General features: G+C 41.3%; 1 protein-coding gene across 1 annotated transcript; it reads right to left on the bottom strand.

Annotated features, from left to right (window-relative positions):
- Positions 1-6,105: 6,105 nt before the first annotated feature.
- Positions 6,106-10,597, bottom strand: LOC104698455 (prolactin-like). The gene is given in 6 exon segments (XM_039571563.1): positions 6,106-6,822; positions 8,460-8,639; positions 9,672-9,779; positions 9,948-10,030; positions 10,033-10,098; positions 10,186-10,597. Coding segments are annotated over 6 exon segments (669 nt in total). The 5' UTR covers positions 10,223-10,597; the 3' UTR covers positions 6,106-6,627.
- Between the last annotated feature and the right edge of the window lie 5,080 nt (positions 10,598-15,677).

Here is a 15,677-nt window from a genome sequence, read left to right as displayed (position 1 = left end):
TCTACAGTTATGTTATGATTAAAAGAATTCAGAGTTTATCTCCCTTCTCTCTCAGTCTTATCTACACAGCTGTACCTTCTCAAAACTCCCTTCTTGTTCCCAGCTTGGTTCTCACAGAGATTTTTCTCATGGAGAGTTCTTCTCACACACAGGCCTTCTGCTTGCAGGCTCTTGCTACAGTTCTTTTATTGATCCCATAATTCTGTGAATGATCCATGTCCCTGATCCTTTAATAATTCCCAATAATGAAATAACACAATACATTCACGTGGACAAACATAGGCATTTTTGGTGTGTTTTCTCCATCTGTCCTCACCTATGTCAGTATTCAATTAGCTTTAAAGAATATGGTCACAGGGCAGCTGATAACCCCGGTAAACTATGCAATTTTAAAAGGCAACCAACCTACTCTATAAAATATTCCATGTTTAAGTAACTTTGATGAGAGTGTGTACTGGGAAGTGCAGTTCACTGACCTCTGTCTTTTCACCCATGCATGAATCTTCCAGCATTCTTAACTCTGAATGGCAGTGTCTTTTTTTTGGCTGTTGGTAGAATCTTTTGTATTTCAAAACTGTCATGACAGTATGCAGAATTGTAGCCAAAATGCACTAAGCAACAGACCCATAACTGGAAAAATTGCTACTACAGCGATTTCAGAAAAGTACTTATGGAGATGACATGCCTTAGTCCTGACTTACTCCTGTTTAAACTGGTGCCAGACACATTAGCATATGTCTCTATCAAAGACAGGACAGTATTCTGTGTAATACAAGTAGCCTTGAATATTATTAAAGCTACTTAAAATTATTTGCTTGCTTAATCAAATTTAAGGAGATCTGTCTATGAATTTAAGTGTATCTTTCTTTGTTTTATTTGCAAATCTTTATGGCTCAAGATGGGAACATAACATTCATTTTCTTTTTCATGCATTTATGGAAGCCTTTGTTGAGAAGAGAGACTAAAGATATTTTATGTTACAGGCAAAACCTTTTGGAGAACATTATGGTTTTATAGGGACTGTTTTCTTTCTGGCATTCATATATATTATAGGCAAAAGATTATGATAGTCTAGTCTGGCTTTTCTCAACATATACGCCTTGAATGTTTCTGATTATTCTTGCCTTGGGCTCCAAATCTTTCGAACTATATTGTACATATTCCAAAAAGCCATGCAATTGTTGTGGAGTAAATTGTTATTTAATTTTTTACTTTTTGGTAGGCGATTCACTATTCCCCTTGTTACATTGTATTATCTAGGAGGTGTAGGGTGTCTGAGGTATTTCCTATGTGTAGCATTTTGAGACTATAGTTACAGGCTGTGGAGTATTATGAAGGACATTTATTGGGATCCTGGGACTGGGGAGAGTTCCTCAAACTGCAAACCACAGTTAAAAAACTCATCTCTTCAGAGGCTGCAAACAAAGGAGATACTTATACTTGCTGGGCACCTCTCTGTTTGTTCTGGCAACTTACCAATGCTAATGTAATACAGAATACAACAAGGAAAGGGAGAAAGGGCTGAGACTCAGTACTTGCTTTGTTAACTGTGCTGCAGACTTCCATGCTCTCAGGCTGTGCTGCTGACACAGGGATCTCACTGGCCAACCCAGCAGCCTCAGGAACAGGAGAGGCTTTTCTCATCCCACCTATTGAAGATCCTCCAGATGGATCTGAATGTGGATCTTGAAAGTATGTTCTTAAAGCCAGGCAGAGGAGCTTCCCTGATACCTAAGAAGAGGCTGCTGATTTCCCTGTAGGTCTGGCTCTTGGACTTTTAAAATGTATCATGATGCAGACTTTTGTAGCCTGTATCAGCCACAGCCAGTCATGTTTTACTGCGTGTGAACGACACTGAGACTGTGAACATGAGAGGCCAGCTAGCTCCTCCATGGACCTCATATAATATCTTTAAAAACTGAATTTGCTGACCACAGCAGTGTCAGCACTTAAACTTTGGTTGTACAGATTTACGATATAAAATTATTTTGAAAGTTATTTTGTTTTTATTGATCCTTTGCCAAACAGAAAATAATTGTTATGATCTGCTGAGGAGAACAGGGCTGCTTTAAGGCCCGAAACTGCATTACTAACTTCAGTGTCAGAACAGTAGTACAATGGTCAAATGTCACTCCTGAGCTGCAGTAATACATCAGATTTGTTTTATCTGCTGTGATTTACTAGTACTGCATTTTAAATAGCAGTTACCATCACTGTAGCCACACAGCTCCTCTGACAAATATTTCTGCAGTCAAAAGACTGACATAAATTAAGTACATTCACATGCTTCAAGCACCTCTTACCAACTAGACTGTTACTGATTTTCACATACTAGAAGGAAAGACAAACCAATTTCATTATGATAGCTGTAAATCCAGTGCCTTTAGAAAGGACCAGAGAGGAATTAGGATCCAATTAACTTGAGACTCCACTTTGAACCACAGGGAGACCAAAAAGTCCCTGCAGAGAAAGGTTCACAGTGGACGAAATTGTCATGGACTGTGGAAGTCTTTAAATGAGCATGGTTCTAAGATATGTTATGGTGACTGCTGCTGTGTAAGATAAACTGGGATAGTTAAACCTCGATCTGAAATGCTCCCCATGCAGACTTGCATCAAAATTCATGGCAAGAAAATGGCAACTCCTTGTTTTTATATTGGTTGGAATTCTGAGCACTGAAGCTGGGCATGGTGGACCGGGATGTCAGAAGGTAACATCTCTATAGTGATCTTCTAGTGCTTGCTAAAGCACACAGAAATGCCACTTTTTATAAGCATCCAACCCTTGAGGCATTTTTCTGTATTTCCAAGTAATTTTTAATTACAGGTCAATATTTGAATGTGGGTAGCTGAACATGAATGTATATTATGCAAAGAAGACTGTTTCAATTTGTTTCTGTTTTGCTATCATGTGGGTTTAGATAAGAGCTAAACTACAAGTGACATTAGCCACTTAATCTACCATCCAGACATCAGCACATATGAGATTCAGTCTAAATTTAAGATACACTATCAAAAAAAGGAATGAAATGAGTTTTCAGTCACTGGGAGTGTCTCTGTTGTATCCTTTCTCATTCTGAAAAAAATGGAAACATTATGATGAGGAAATCTCTGATGTGCAGAAGCCAGTTCTAATAATTGAAACAAATTAATTGGACTGTACAAAAATGTCAACATTCTGGGATTATCGTGCAGTGTTTCATGGAATAAGGTCTGAAGAACAACGGAGATATTTCTAATTCTTAAATTTATTTGGTTGACAAGAAAGTTTAATGGAAACAGATTGTTTCACAAATGGAAATTATATCATGACTTGCCTATTTTGTTGCACATGATGCCACTGCTTAACTGGAAACCAATCCTGATTTTCTGATTTTCCATTAATTTACAGAATTGTTTCTCCTAAATTAATATTCTGATATAAAAGTGATGGATTCTCAAACTCCAAAGCATTTGATAGTAGCACACGATTTTACATTATCAAATTCTCTTAACCAGTTACGCTGCTGTCTTGGAGGAAATAATGCAGGAGATGAAGTATTCCCCTGTGCAAAAGCAACCGTCACTGGTATTTCTGTTTGAGGCATCGGTGGCCACAGAGAAAAACATGCCCTTTTCAGCTCACTGCTCGGTTGTTTCCTCAATCGCAAGAGGAAGCAAGGCAATGCTAGCAATATAGGAAGGCTTTTGTTTTACCAACATGCCTCGCTTCAGCCAAAGGCAAAACTGAAATACAGCACTAATGAGGATGAATGACTGTGGATAATACTTCGGTGCGCTGTTGTTCCTCGTGTGCCACCCACTATCTCATTCTCTCTGCTTTCACATTTCTGTACAGCAAAACGTTCCCAGGGTTTAGCACTTCGGAGGAGATGAGAGTTTTTTGTATGACCTGCTCCGTTTGCGACGTTTTCCAGCTGACCCTCAGCTGCACCCCTTGGGAGGCCCTGCCAGCTGCGGGTACGGCTGATTTCTGAGTCACCTTGCAATTCGCTTGCAATTACTTGCCACCAGGCAGGTCAATAGGGGTCGCGCCCGCCTCCCATGGCGGGGAGCGGGGCGGGACACTGCCGGTCCGGAGGGAGCTTCCTGCCGTCAGCCTCTTCGACGCAGTGACCCCTCCCGTGTCTGTCACCTCTCGCTTCTGACGCAGGGTGGCTGTCGTGTCTCTGCCGGTACGCGGCGGCCTTACCCCGGCACCGCTTGTCTCCCCAGCGAAGGCGCGGTTGCCCCACTGCAGCGTTTGGGAGCCAGCAGTGACCCCTCGCTGGCATGGGAGGCACACACCGCCAGCGGGCTGCTGTACTCCGGCACTGCGGCTACACCAGGTGGCCGCATTAATGCTACAGCTATTAATTGCTACTACGTCTTCTGTGATCACAGGTAGATGCAGGCAGTGTGGGCATCCCCCTCTGGTTCTGTCCGTTTGCTCAGAGGAGACTTCCTTTGCTCTCTTTGGAGCTGTGTTTTGTTTCCAGAATTTCCTCAAAATCTGCCCACGAATGCTGCCTATTTCATTATCTGTTTGTGGTATCTTACTGCTCAAGCAACTGCAGCTAGTAACTTCTTCAGGGCAGGCACGATGTGACCCATTGCCTCTCTACTATACCTGTCACAGCAGGGACCAGACACGAATTGTGAACACTCACAGCTTCTAGCTGCAAAAGTACATCAGCCATCCACCAGATAGGAGATATCTGAGGATATCGGCAGTTACAGGGATGTAACTGAAAATTGTTTCTCTGGTCTGCATAAATGCTTCTTTGAGAGCTTTCCCTGCTAGGTTTCTCAAGCCCAAATTCAGTATCATTATTAAATAATCAGCATTTTACTCCTCATTCTTGACTGCCTGAGCTCCTGCTACTGTCAGCAACCATCAAGATCACGTAAGGCCAGAAAAGAGCATTCAGTGATAAAATACTCAAGAATCTTAAAGATAAATCCATGTTGATTATAACTGCTTGTTCAAATGGCTCAGTTAGGCTCTGAATGCAAAGAAGTTTTGTTCTATGCACAGCCAGCAGCACCACTCTGCTGCTAGGAAAATGTGATTTCCATAAAATATCTGACAGCTTTCATATTTTTATTTGCTACAGAGTTTGTCATCATTACTGTAAAACCCAAGGTCTGTGTCAGCATCTGGAATGGGAAAGAGACTTATTACTACTCCCTGCTCAGCCCTTGGACTGAAATGCTATTGGGATGAGAATTCTGACTTATTTTTCACAGAGAAACATTTTCTTTAGGAGTTTCTACTGAAATCAGTGAAGCCATTACAGATACAAAAGAGCATTCAAAATGAATAAAAATACTAGATTTTATGGGACACGTATGAAAGCCCACAGAAATCAGTAAGAAGTATGATGTGAACATAAAAGTCTGACATAGGCCCTGCAGTTAAATGAACTGATCAACATCAATGCCACTCTTCAGTGTTAAGCAATATTCTGCAGGTAGGTATGTACGTAGAAATGGGGGGAAACATTTTCTTTGTGTAAAAATATACTTTATTGATAGTATATAGATGTACCAAGGTTTAACAAATTGAACCTTACTTTCAACTATGTTTCAGCTTCTGTAAGGCTTTCCACAGGGTCCCACTTCACACCCGTATCTCCAAATTAGAGAGACATGGGTTTGAAGGCTGTACCATTTGGTGGTTAAGAATTGGCTGGTTGGTTGCAGCCAGAGAATTTTGGACAGTGGTTCTTATGTCCAGGTGGAGGCCAGTGACAAGTGGTGTCCCTCAAGGCTCTGTCTTGGGACTGGTGCTCTTCAGTATCTTCTTCAATGACACAGAGAGTGGCATGGAGTGCACCCTTAGTAAGTCTGCAGATACGAAGCTGAGCAATGCAGCAGAGGAGGGGATGCTACCCAGGGGAACCTGGACAAGCTTAAGAAGTGGGCCCACAAGAAACTCATGAAGACAGCCTGAGAGAGTTGGCATTGTTCAGCCTATAGAAGAGAAGGCTCCAGGGAAATGTCATTGCTGCCTTGCAGGACTTAAAAGATGGCTCATAAAAAAGAGGGAGAGCAGCTTTGTAGATGGGTAGAGAGTCACAGGATAAGGGGGAATGGTTTTAAACTAAAATAGGAGAGATTTAGATTAGATGTTAGGAAGAAGTTCTTTATTGAAGAGAGTGGTGAGGCACTGGAATACATTGCCCAGAGAAGTTGTGGATGGCCCATCACTGGAAGTCTTCAAGGACAGCTTGGGTGGGGCCCTGACCAACGGTGATCTAGTGGATGACATCCCTGCCAATGGTGGAATGGGGGGTGGAACTCAGGGATCATTAAAGGTCCCTTTCAACCCAAGCCATTCTGTAATTCTGTGTATATATCTAACATGTGTGAATCAGCCATAATATAGTCTGTCACAGTATAATGTGCAAGAACATTTATTTATCTAATGCTATAGTACTCCTTTTTATTGGTGCGTTAACCAACATACACACATGATGCTTTATTTAGTATTTCATCTGCATTGGTCAACTGTGTCAGGTAACTGCCAAAGGATTTCAAAACCAATTCCCTATTAAAATTACTCTAAAAGTGATAATTTAGAAGTTCTATTTTATTTAATCTTTATAAGCAACATGCTGAAGACTACTTGTCAAGGGATTACAATTTAGCAACTATTTTCTGGCATAATCCTACATTTGAGAATTTTTAAGTAGCTTTGTACTTTATTGGAATCTCTCCTAAAACAGTGAATGAAGTCAGAGTCACTCATCATGTTTGCTTCATTACTAATTGATAAAGCAGTGCCTTCAGATGATGCCATTCCATTTAATGAATTGCTGATGATGCCCATTGACTGCATCTGTATTGAAAATAGGAAAAGAAGTACAGCTTGTAACTATGCATACAACAAATCTTAAAAATACTACTGCAGAAGTCAAGGGAGGTGTCACTATGTTGGGCTGTACTACTCCAGGTCTTTCACATACTAATTGAATATATATTTAAAGGTCCTTACATAGAATAACATTGTCTTTTTATCCTTATGGTATCTCTGCAATTTTTGGACTAGGCTGAAATGATTTGATACACTAGTAATGAATGCTCCATCTGAGTTTGAGGAACCCCTGTTTGGAAATCTTTATTTCCTCTTGAAGTATTATAGCAAATCAGTCTTGAGACTTTTTAGCCATTTATTTTAATGCTTTTTGTGAAGGGAAGCTTCTAACATGAGCATCCACCAGTGCTGTTTATTTAACCTGGTGAATTCTGCCAATTGTGATCACCTGTCGGAGTAGGTGCTTCACAACAAAAGCAAGTTTAGAATTTTTCTGTCTTAACAGAAAAACACAGATGCAAAATATGAAATGCATTAATTTTTGTAATGGTATTTCTACCCTGTGGTATATCCATAGTACAGGGAGGTCAATACTTCAAAGAGATCCCTCTTAGTAATACCTTCAAAGGTGTTAGGAAAAATAAAGCAGATAAATATACCAAAAGGGTGTATCTAGTTTAGAATTTGCTTGAAGCAAAGGTCAAGCTTTGAGGTTGAACACTTCTTTCTGAACTTTAGGGCCATTTTAACCCAAAACCACGGCTGCATTTGGATGATGGAGTTCCTGTGTGTAGCTCTGAGTCACCCAAACCAAGGCTGCATTTTAGAGCAGGGTACAGTTCAGCCTATTCTAGTGATGAGCTGCTTACCATTTTAAAACTTGTATTTCCCACCTGTGTTCATGAAGCTGAAAGTTGATCTACTAGTGTAAGATACTAGTTTATTAATCACTTTTTTTATTGAAACAGACACCTTGGCAGTGTGGCCATTTTAGAGAATAGGCCCACAGATTTCATTTGTTCAGCCAAAACGACAGTTAGTTTTAGATATAAATGCACAAAAATTGCAACAGTCAGGACTTCTAGCTAGTAATGAGAAGAGAGAAATGGAAATAACAAAAAATGTTATCCAATGATTTATATATGATCTGCCATAATTCAGAACAGAGTTTTGAAATTGTTTTGTGACTGACATCAGACTTAAGCAATGCCACTGTTGTCTTGTAGAACTTATCCCAGCATAAAATTATCGCCTTAGGAAGGAGCTCTTTGCATCAGACAGCAGTGATACTTGACTTACTTAGAACGTAAATCCAAATAAAACTTAACACAATTATTAAGCATTTATCATGGTCTACCCACATCTTTTCTACTGGCCTAGAAAACTCAAGTCATTACCGGATCATATATGAAGCTACAAAAGGCTCTATTCATTTTAAAATACTGCCTCAAAGATAAGGAGTCCTATAATGCCATCTACATATCTGCCAATCTATAAACTAAGTCACATCCTTTGACAGAAAGATGACTGTATCTGTAACAAAGTCCTGCATTTTGCTGAATAAGAGCCTCCAAGCCCAAGTGGGAGCAGGCATTGCCCCCTCCCCAAAGTCACTCATGCCACATAACTGGTATAAATAAAAGCTACATCAAAAATCTTGCCTTTTCTGTTACTTTTTCAACTCCAGTCTGCAGCTCATGTACCATATTGCTGATTTGCTTAGCTTTGCTAAGGCTGTCATCAGGTAGCTCTTGATGGTGCTCAATATGCTGGTTAAAGTGGGAAAGTGGTTCTTTCCAGGCTTGCAAGAGTTTCAGTATCAGGTGAGTTAGTTCTTCTCTCTTATAAATTAGAACAAGGGAGAATGTCTCTGTTACTTTGCAGCAGATCATATGACTACTCTTAGTCTCATTGTGAAACCTCAGTGGGATTAAGACTTACATCTGCAATTCAGCACTTAAAGACCACTCTGTCTCTGTAACACCCAAAAGTTGTATTTGTCATGTTTTCAGCTAATACAAGCAGGGCCTCATCTCCCATTGCCCTTCCAGGTGGCCTTCTAGAAGAATGTCTTGGGGCAAGCTCCTCACTCCATCACAACCAAACAACAAAATGTTAACATTTGTCTTTGTCTGTCTCCTAGAGGCAAAAGTTTCTCCCTTTGGTGTATCCCCAACTTCACAACTTGCTTTTTCTCTGTATGAACAAACTCTTCCTACTCTTCTCTGAACTAATAATGATTTTTTTCTCTTTGCCATCACAACTGTGATGCAAATCAATTTGCTGTTCTTTTCCCCTTACCTAACAACCGATTCAGAGATAATGACTTATTTCTTTCTCCTGATTGCTTTTTGTACTTTGCAGTGATCCTGATTAGCTTAACTTCTCTGCCACACAGGTTTCTAAGTTTCTGTTCCACAGAGTTTGCCACAACAAAATCAAAGGATGTCTGTCAGTCATTCTGATGAAGTACTACTGCAATATCCTTATTATAACTAGTGTATATGAGCCGAGCATAGGTAAAAACATAGAGATTTAAAATTCAACTAATTTATGATTCATATGCAATACCTCTGTGATGTGCACCGGTTTGGGGTCAAAACTTAGCAGCTTCTTCCATTCAGGTTGTTGATGAAGCTCCAGAAGCATAAAAATATCTCTGCCTATCTCCAGCCCGACTGGAGTGGGGGACCATCACAGCATAATGAATGAGACATTTCGGGGCTCTGACGGGACGGGAGGTATTTTCCCCTTTCTCCACGGGGAGGAGAAGGAAGTCGGTGTGACCCACGGAGTCCGCTTCCAACCCCCCAGGCCTCGCGGTACCACTTTCTTCCCTGTCTCTGCCCGCCGTCGCCGCCGTTGCCCCTTACCGGGATTTTTTGGGCGTATTCTTTGCCATTGGGGGTCAGCATCCCCGACGTGTGGCACTTCCGAGCGGGCCTTCCCAGCTCGTTGTCATGGGGAGGAAAGTGCTTTTCCTACGGAGGAAGAACACCTAAACGTACACCGAGAGCACCACGACCCCCCTCCATCCCGCCGCCTTTTTCCCTATCCCGCCCGTCGGCAGCCTCTCCCAGGGCGGTGCAGCCCCGCTCCCAGGGCGGTGCAGCCCCGCTCCGCGGCGGCGGGGCCAGCCCGGCACTCACCAGCTCGGCATAGAGCGCCGTGGAGAGGCTGTGGATCCTGCCCGAGTGCCGGATCACCCGGTCGAAGAGATCGGCCACGGTCAGGGGTGGCAGCCGGCGTCCCCCGGAGCGCAGAGCAGCAGCCACAGCAGCACCAGCGCCGCAGCCGCACCTGCGGAGAGGGCGGCGGCGTCGGGGCGTGGAGTGTCGGGGTGTGCCCCCGCCCGGCCCGGCCCCGCCGCCCGCCCGCCGCCCTCACCTGCTCGCCCCGCCGCCCGGGCGAGGGCCATGGCCATGGCGCTGCGGAGCCCGTGCCCGGCACGCAGCGGCTGCGATCGGCCGGCGATACCCCCGCATCTCCTATATATGCTGTGATCTCCCGGTGATGACGGGTCTCTCCCCTGACGTGCGCAGCCCGCGGCCACCGTGAGGCAGCCCGCCCGGAGCGGGGCTCACGGCTTGGTGGGCGGACGGGAGCATCCCTCGCACCGACGGGACCGACTGCCCTCGGCAACCCACCGGACCCGACACAAATGGGTCTCCCGGGCTCAGTGGTGGGGCTGCTACCGACCGCCACAGCCGCCCGCCCGTCACAGCCCTCCCGTGGGCAGAGTGGGGGGCGGCTCCACGCACTGAAGTGGCGTAGTCAGGTCCGTCCCAGAGCGCCCACGGCCGTCGAAGGGGGTAACGGTGGGAGAAAGGAGACGAGGCAAAGGAACTGCTCGTGTCCGTGGTGACGGGGTTTATAAAAGGACAGCAATGGGCAAAATGAGGGGTGGGAGAGAAGCCTGGTCTGATGGCATTCATCTCTTAGCCATCTTTTCAAATCACACTGTTGATATCAGAGCTGCTTTTCCTGCTCCATTGCAGGTGATCCGAGGTAAGACTGCTGAAGATGTAATAGCTAGTGACTGCATGTTTGGTGGTGCAAATGTACCTGAGGATGATTGGTGGCTAAATGTTCAGGCAGTAGCACAGCAAAGGACTTAGATCAGGATCCCTAAAGGGGTGCAAGTCCTATGGACATGGTTGGTGTTCTCTATTTTGGGGCATGAGATCCTGAGCAACCCTCAGGACATGTAACAAAATTTGAGATGCTGGTCATAAGGAAAATTAGTTGACTCTGCCCTTCTTACTGGGGTTTTTCACTGCCAAGGGAGAAGTCTGCTTAGAAATGAGGATACACCACCATTATGCTGGAGTTATGTATCTGTTTTCTAGCCCCTGAATCCTGATTTCATTTATGGAAAATGGAAGGAATATATCTCTGCCAGAATGATGAAGATCATCCCTCTCCCCACGTTTTAAGGGCAACTGGGTGACTAGACTCATTCTGGAGGTAGAAGACATGAGTTTGACTAGTTCCTGACCAAGGTGAAATGGAACTCTCTCACCTATACTCTGTGTGGATACTAAAAAAAATGGTAGAAAACAAGTAGAGGTAGCCACTTCTCTAGCCAGATCTTAAAAGTAATTGTCTGCCACTGCTTCTGCCTGAAGTCAAGAGTCATTTCCAAAGGATTCACATTTTGAAAGGTTGATAGCACAATGGGTCTATAAGATACTTTTAACCCCTTATTTTTTAGAATTTATAAAATTAATTTTAAAAAGTTTTTTAAGATGTGCCTAATGATCTACACTATCCAGCAGTTTCTCATTTTCTTACCTCTGCAGTGTCTCTAATGAATAAACAGTGCAGTTAATTTCAGCATTTAGTGCTGCTGAGCCAGATCTTAGTGGGGACCATACAGCCAGCCTTGGCAATAGCTCCGTGCTCTTTGGTAGATGATGAAATACTTAATGGCTTGTGGTCCACCTGAAGGCTTGGAATATTAGTATTAATTCTAATAATTATCAAAAAAGAGGCAGTCATGCATATGACAGGATCTGAGAACCATTGGTTGTCTGCACATGGGAAGCACATAGATCAATGACTTATTTTTATTGGCCAATAGCCATTTTCTCTTATTTTTCATGTATCTTTGAGAAATCCTGATATATGCAAATCTTAAAAAGGTTCCTTAAAATATTAAATTTTTAAGTTTTGAAGAAGCAATGAACTTTAACCGTGGAAAATGTAAATTACTTGAACAGCAACTCTGCCCCTTCCAGCCTGCCAAAGATTTATAGTGCAAGATCAACTGGAGTTCATTATGTATTCAAGAATCACTCTTAAATTTACATCACAAAGGAATAAAAGCTGGAATGAAAAAGTTTGTTTCAACCAAATACTGTCCACTGTCGATTTGACCTTTTCCTATAACACAACAGCAGGCACATTTTACAGCTCAAGAAGGGACACATCACACACTTCTGCTCTGAAAGTTTATAACACGAGCCCTTGAATAAAACAGGATGAAAATTATGTAACCTGGATCTTAAAAGGGAAATGAAGAAAGAGTTGGCTACCCTCTTAAAGGAGTCAACCACTTTCTGAAGGCTGGATCTCAGATCTGCGGTTTTTTTCCTGAGTTCTGTAAACAGAATCACTTCATATAGACGTGTTTGACTTTTCTCTTCTTACTTCTCTGCTCTTCTCTCTCTTCTCTGTGGAAACAGCTGTCCAATTCCTGCTTTCATATAGCAATCACTAAACTTGTCGATTTTGTCTTTGTTTGTGTTGCTCTGGATTGCTGCAATCTTGAGAATCCAAAGACATAGACAATACAAGGTCAGTAAAAACACACAGTATTTTTCATTAGATCTATTGATATATCTGGAAAAATGGAAACAACGTTTCTGAGCAACATGAGCTTTTTCAGAGTGAATCTGAAAAACTGTCTGCTTGACCAACTATCTGTTTTTTAAAAATGAATTGTTTGCAAACCTCATCTTGCTCTGGGCTGTATATTTCTTCCCTTTATATCTTCTTCTTCTCCTTCCTCTCACTCTTCACAGTATAAACATTCTTTAATCCCCCTGTCTTAAAGGAACTGGTTCTTGACTCCAGTTGTCACTCTGGGCAAAATCATTCCCCTTCCTCCATCTCATTAAATAGCTTCACTCACTGAGAAGTTGCTTCCATCTACTAATTCACTAATCTCTGGTGGCACATAGTTTTGCCTTTTGATTGTCAGGTGAGCTCAGGGTCATGAGTGTAGACTGAGCTAGGGCAGAGAAATCTCATTTTCTGCTTGCAAATGTAGTCCAGGAGCCGATGGAACATGTGCTTGACACATCAAATGGAGCAGGTGTGCTGCTTCTTTTTCTACTTCTCTGCTGGACAGCCTCTTACAGAAGCTGCATTTTTGTCTTCTTTGGGGCTACAGAGATGTGTACTATTTGTGACTGTGACTGTAGCACACAAGTAGAGAGAAACATGGCTTTGAAACATCTGCTCTATTCCAACCCTCTGGAGAAGATTAATTCCTTAGCTGGTGTGCTGACTACTCATGAGAATGAACTTCAGTGCTATTTTAGGCAAGACCTGTATGCACATAAAGATTAAGTAAAACTGAAGATATAGAGCCAGTTACAAATTCAGGTACTTTAAATTCTGAAACCCTTCATTATTGTTATTATTATGTAGTATTTTACATCCTGCTAAAGAGGTAGAATCAATTGTGTAAGGACAGATTGTGGTCTATGTGGAGTGCCTGAGCAAAATACTGCCATGCTAAACAGATATTGCTGTAAATCAATGATTTTCACCTACTAAGCATCATACAAGTCAAGTGGGAAAATCAATGTCTTAATGTTTTATTTATGAAGTGATTTTTTTTTAGGATATTGTTTCAGTTTATTTTTTAAGAGGAGAACATTTCTGTTCTCATCTCTGTTGGCTTCAGTGGGCTTGCTTATATGTGTGAATTTGGTTCTATCTGATAGAAGATTTACTTAATATTGATTTGGAAGGACAGATCCAATCACAGGGAAAAATAGGTTCTGTGAAAACTGATCTTCACTGAAACTTGAAAGCGTAATACACAGTATGAAATTTTAACTTGAAATTTTAGGTCCTTTTCTACACAAATTTTTGTTTGTTAAATATAATTACTTCAGATTTGCATTATATATTTTATATAAGATTTTGTATATTTCAGTTCTGCAATTGGTCTTGAATGTAGCCTGGAGAAACAAACTGGATTTGAGCATGAATGGTAGAATCTATAATTAAAATATTTAATGCTTTTTAGACAATGAAACTTTAGGAGAAAATCAGTTCTGCATTCTGGGATGTTCAATTCCATTGAAGAATGCCCTTACTTACAAATGCAAAATATTTCTAAAATATAAAAATAGTTTTTAAAAAGAGAAAGGCATGGTTGAATCCTACTATTTGAATATTTACAGATGTTCTTACTATCTTAACATTACGGAGAGGGGTGAGCTGCAGATTTTGGGAAATCCTACAATGGAACTTCATTTTCCTCTAAATCACTACAAAGGAAACCAGTCTTCTCAAAAGAAGCTGCACCCTAGCTATAAAGGTGCATCATCTTCCTTTCTACTTCTTACAGTGTCCATATAGGACAGTCAATATCCTGCCTCTGATGTGCTGTAATAATACTAAGTATTTCAAGCTTAGCTATATTTTCCCTGATATGAAGTGTGTCATTGCTGTGTCAACAGGATCAGTAGTAACAATATTTTTGTAGAGAAAAATGAAATTATGTATTTAATATTTGTAAGTACATCAAGCAAAAATGCTTTCTTTAGCTCATGATCAGAAATTGCCTGGAGATAAATTTCAGGCAAAGTCATTACCTCAGTTCTGAGAATTTTAAGGAAATCTCTGTCACACACAGGTGGCAATTTCAAGGCAATGTCCCCGTGCCCACTCAAATCTCTAATCGGCTTTGGCTGACTTCAATAAACACTGGGTTAGGCCATCATGCTGGTGTAGCTCCACTAACTTTGGTGAATTTACTTTTGGTTCACTGATGTCACAAAGATGAGGTTTGGGTCCTGAGTCTATATTATTGATAAACATTTGCAGTTGAATATGAACTGAATTAACTCCAGGGTTAATTCTGTAGTATTCATCTGGAAAGAATACATGCTATGTCCTCTGTTTAGGAAATCAAATTATTTAGAGCATTTAGTGAAGTAGGGAAGAAGACACTAGGACTATCCACAGATTTGAAATTATGCTTCATTTAAATTGTAACTTCCCATCTGCCACCATATTGAAGTCATCACTGTAGAACAGAATCTTGTCAGAGGTACCAAAGGTCCAAGTTTTCATGAGTGTAGTATGAACATAACCTAACTTTAGTTCATTAAATATCTGGCTAGTGTCAGGTGTTGCCAAGATATGCATTCCCCATTGATATAATAATATTTTACAGCATAGAGTAGTTGGCAATATCTCAAGTTTTGGTTTTTTCATAGCAGGACTCACAAGAAAAATGACATAAATATATAGGTCCTCCATTAAAAAAAAATTTTGTAATTTCTGCTACATTCTTTTCATATTCTCAGATATTATCAAGGCATTTGTTATTAGAAATTGCTCCTTGCTGAAGTTGGAAATACTAACTATGCTATGGAATCTTCCTTTGCCCTCTTTGTGCATAAAAGCTAATACTTTTAATGACATGACTGAATGGTGTTTTTTCTCATGGATTCTACTTTGGCCTATTCAACTGAATAAGTGGCTACTGAATTGTGGTTTTCTCCTGTTGTTCACTGTGTGCTCTCATGCCTTATTTACTACCCACTGTTCAGCCCATTCTGAATACATAATCATTTTCCTTTTGGAATCTCTCTAGTGCTCTTGAATATATGTCTGTTCATGCACATTAATTA

The sequence above is a fragment of the Corvus cornix genome, chromosome 1A, assembly GCF_000738735.6.
Source record: "Corvus cornix cornix isolate S_Up_H32 chromosome 1A, ASM73873v5, whole genome shotgun sequence".
NCBI classification, from domain to species: domain Eukaryota; kingdom Metazoa; phylum Chordata; class Aves; order Passeriformes; family Corvidae; genus Corvus; species Corvus cornix.
Note: the sequence above shows the minus strand (reverse complement) of the source record. Positions and strands in the feature narration are given on the sequence as shown.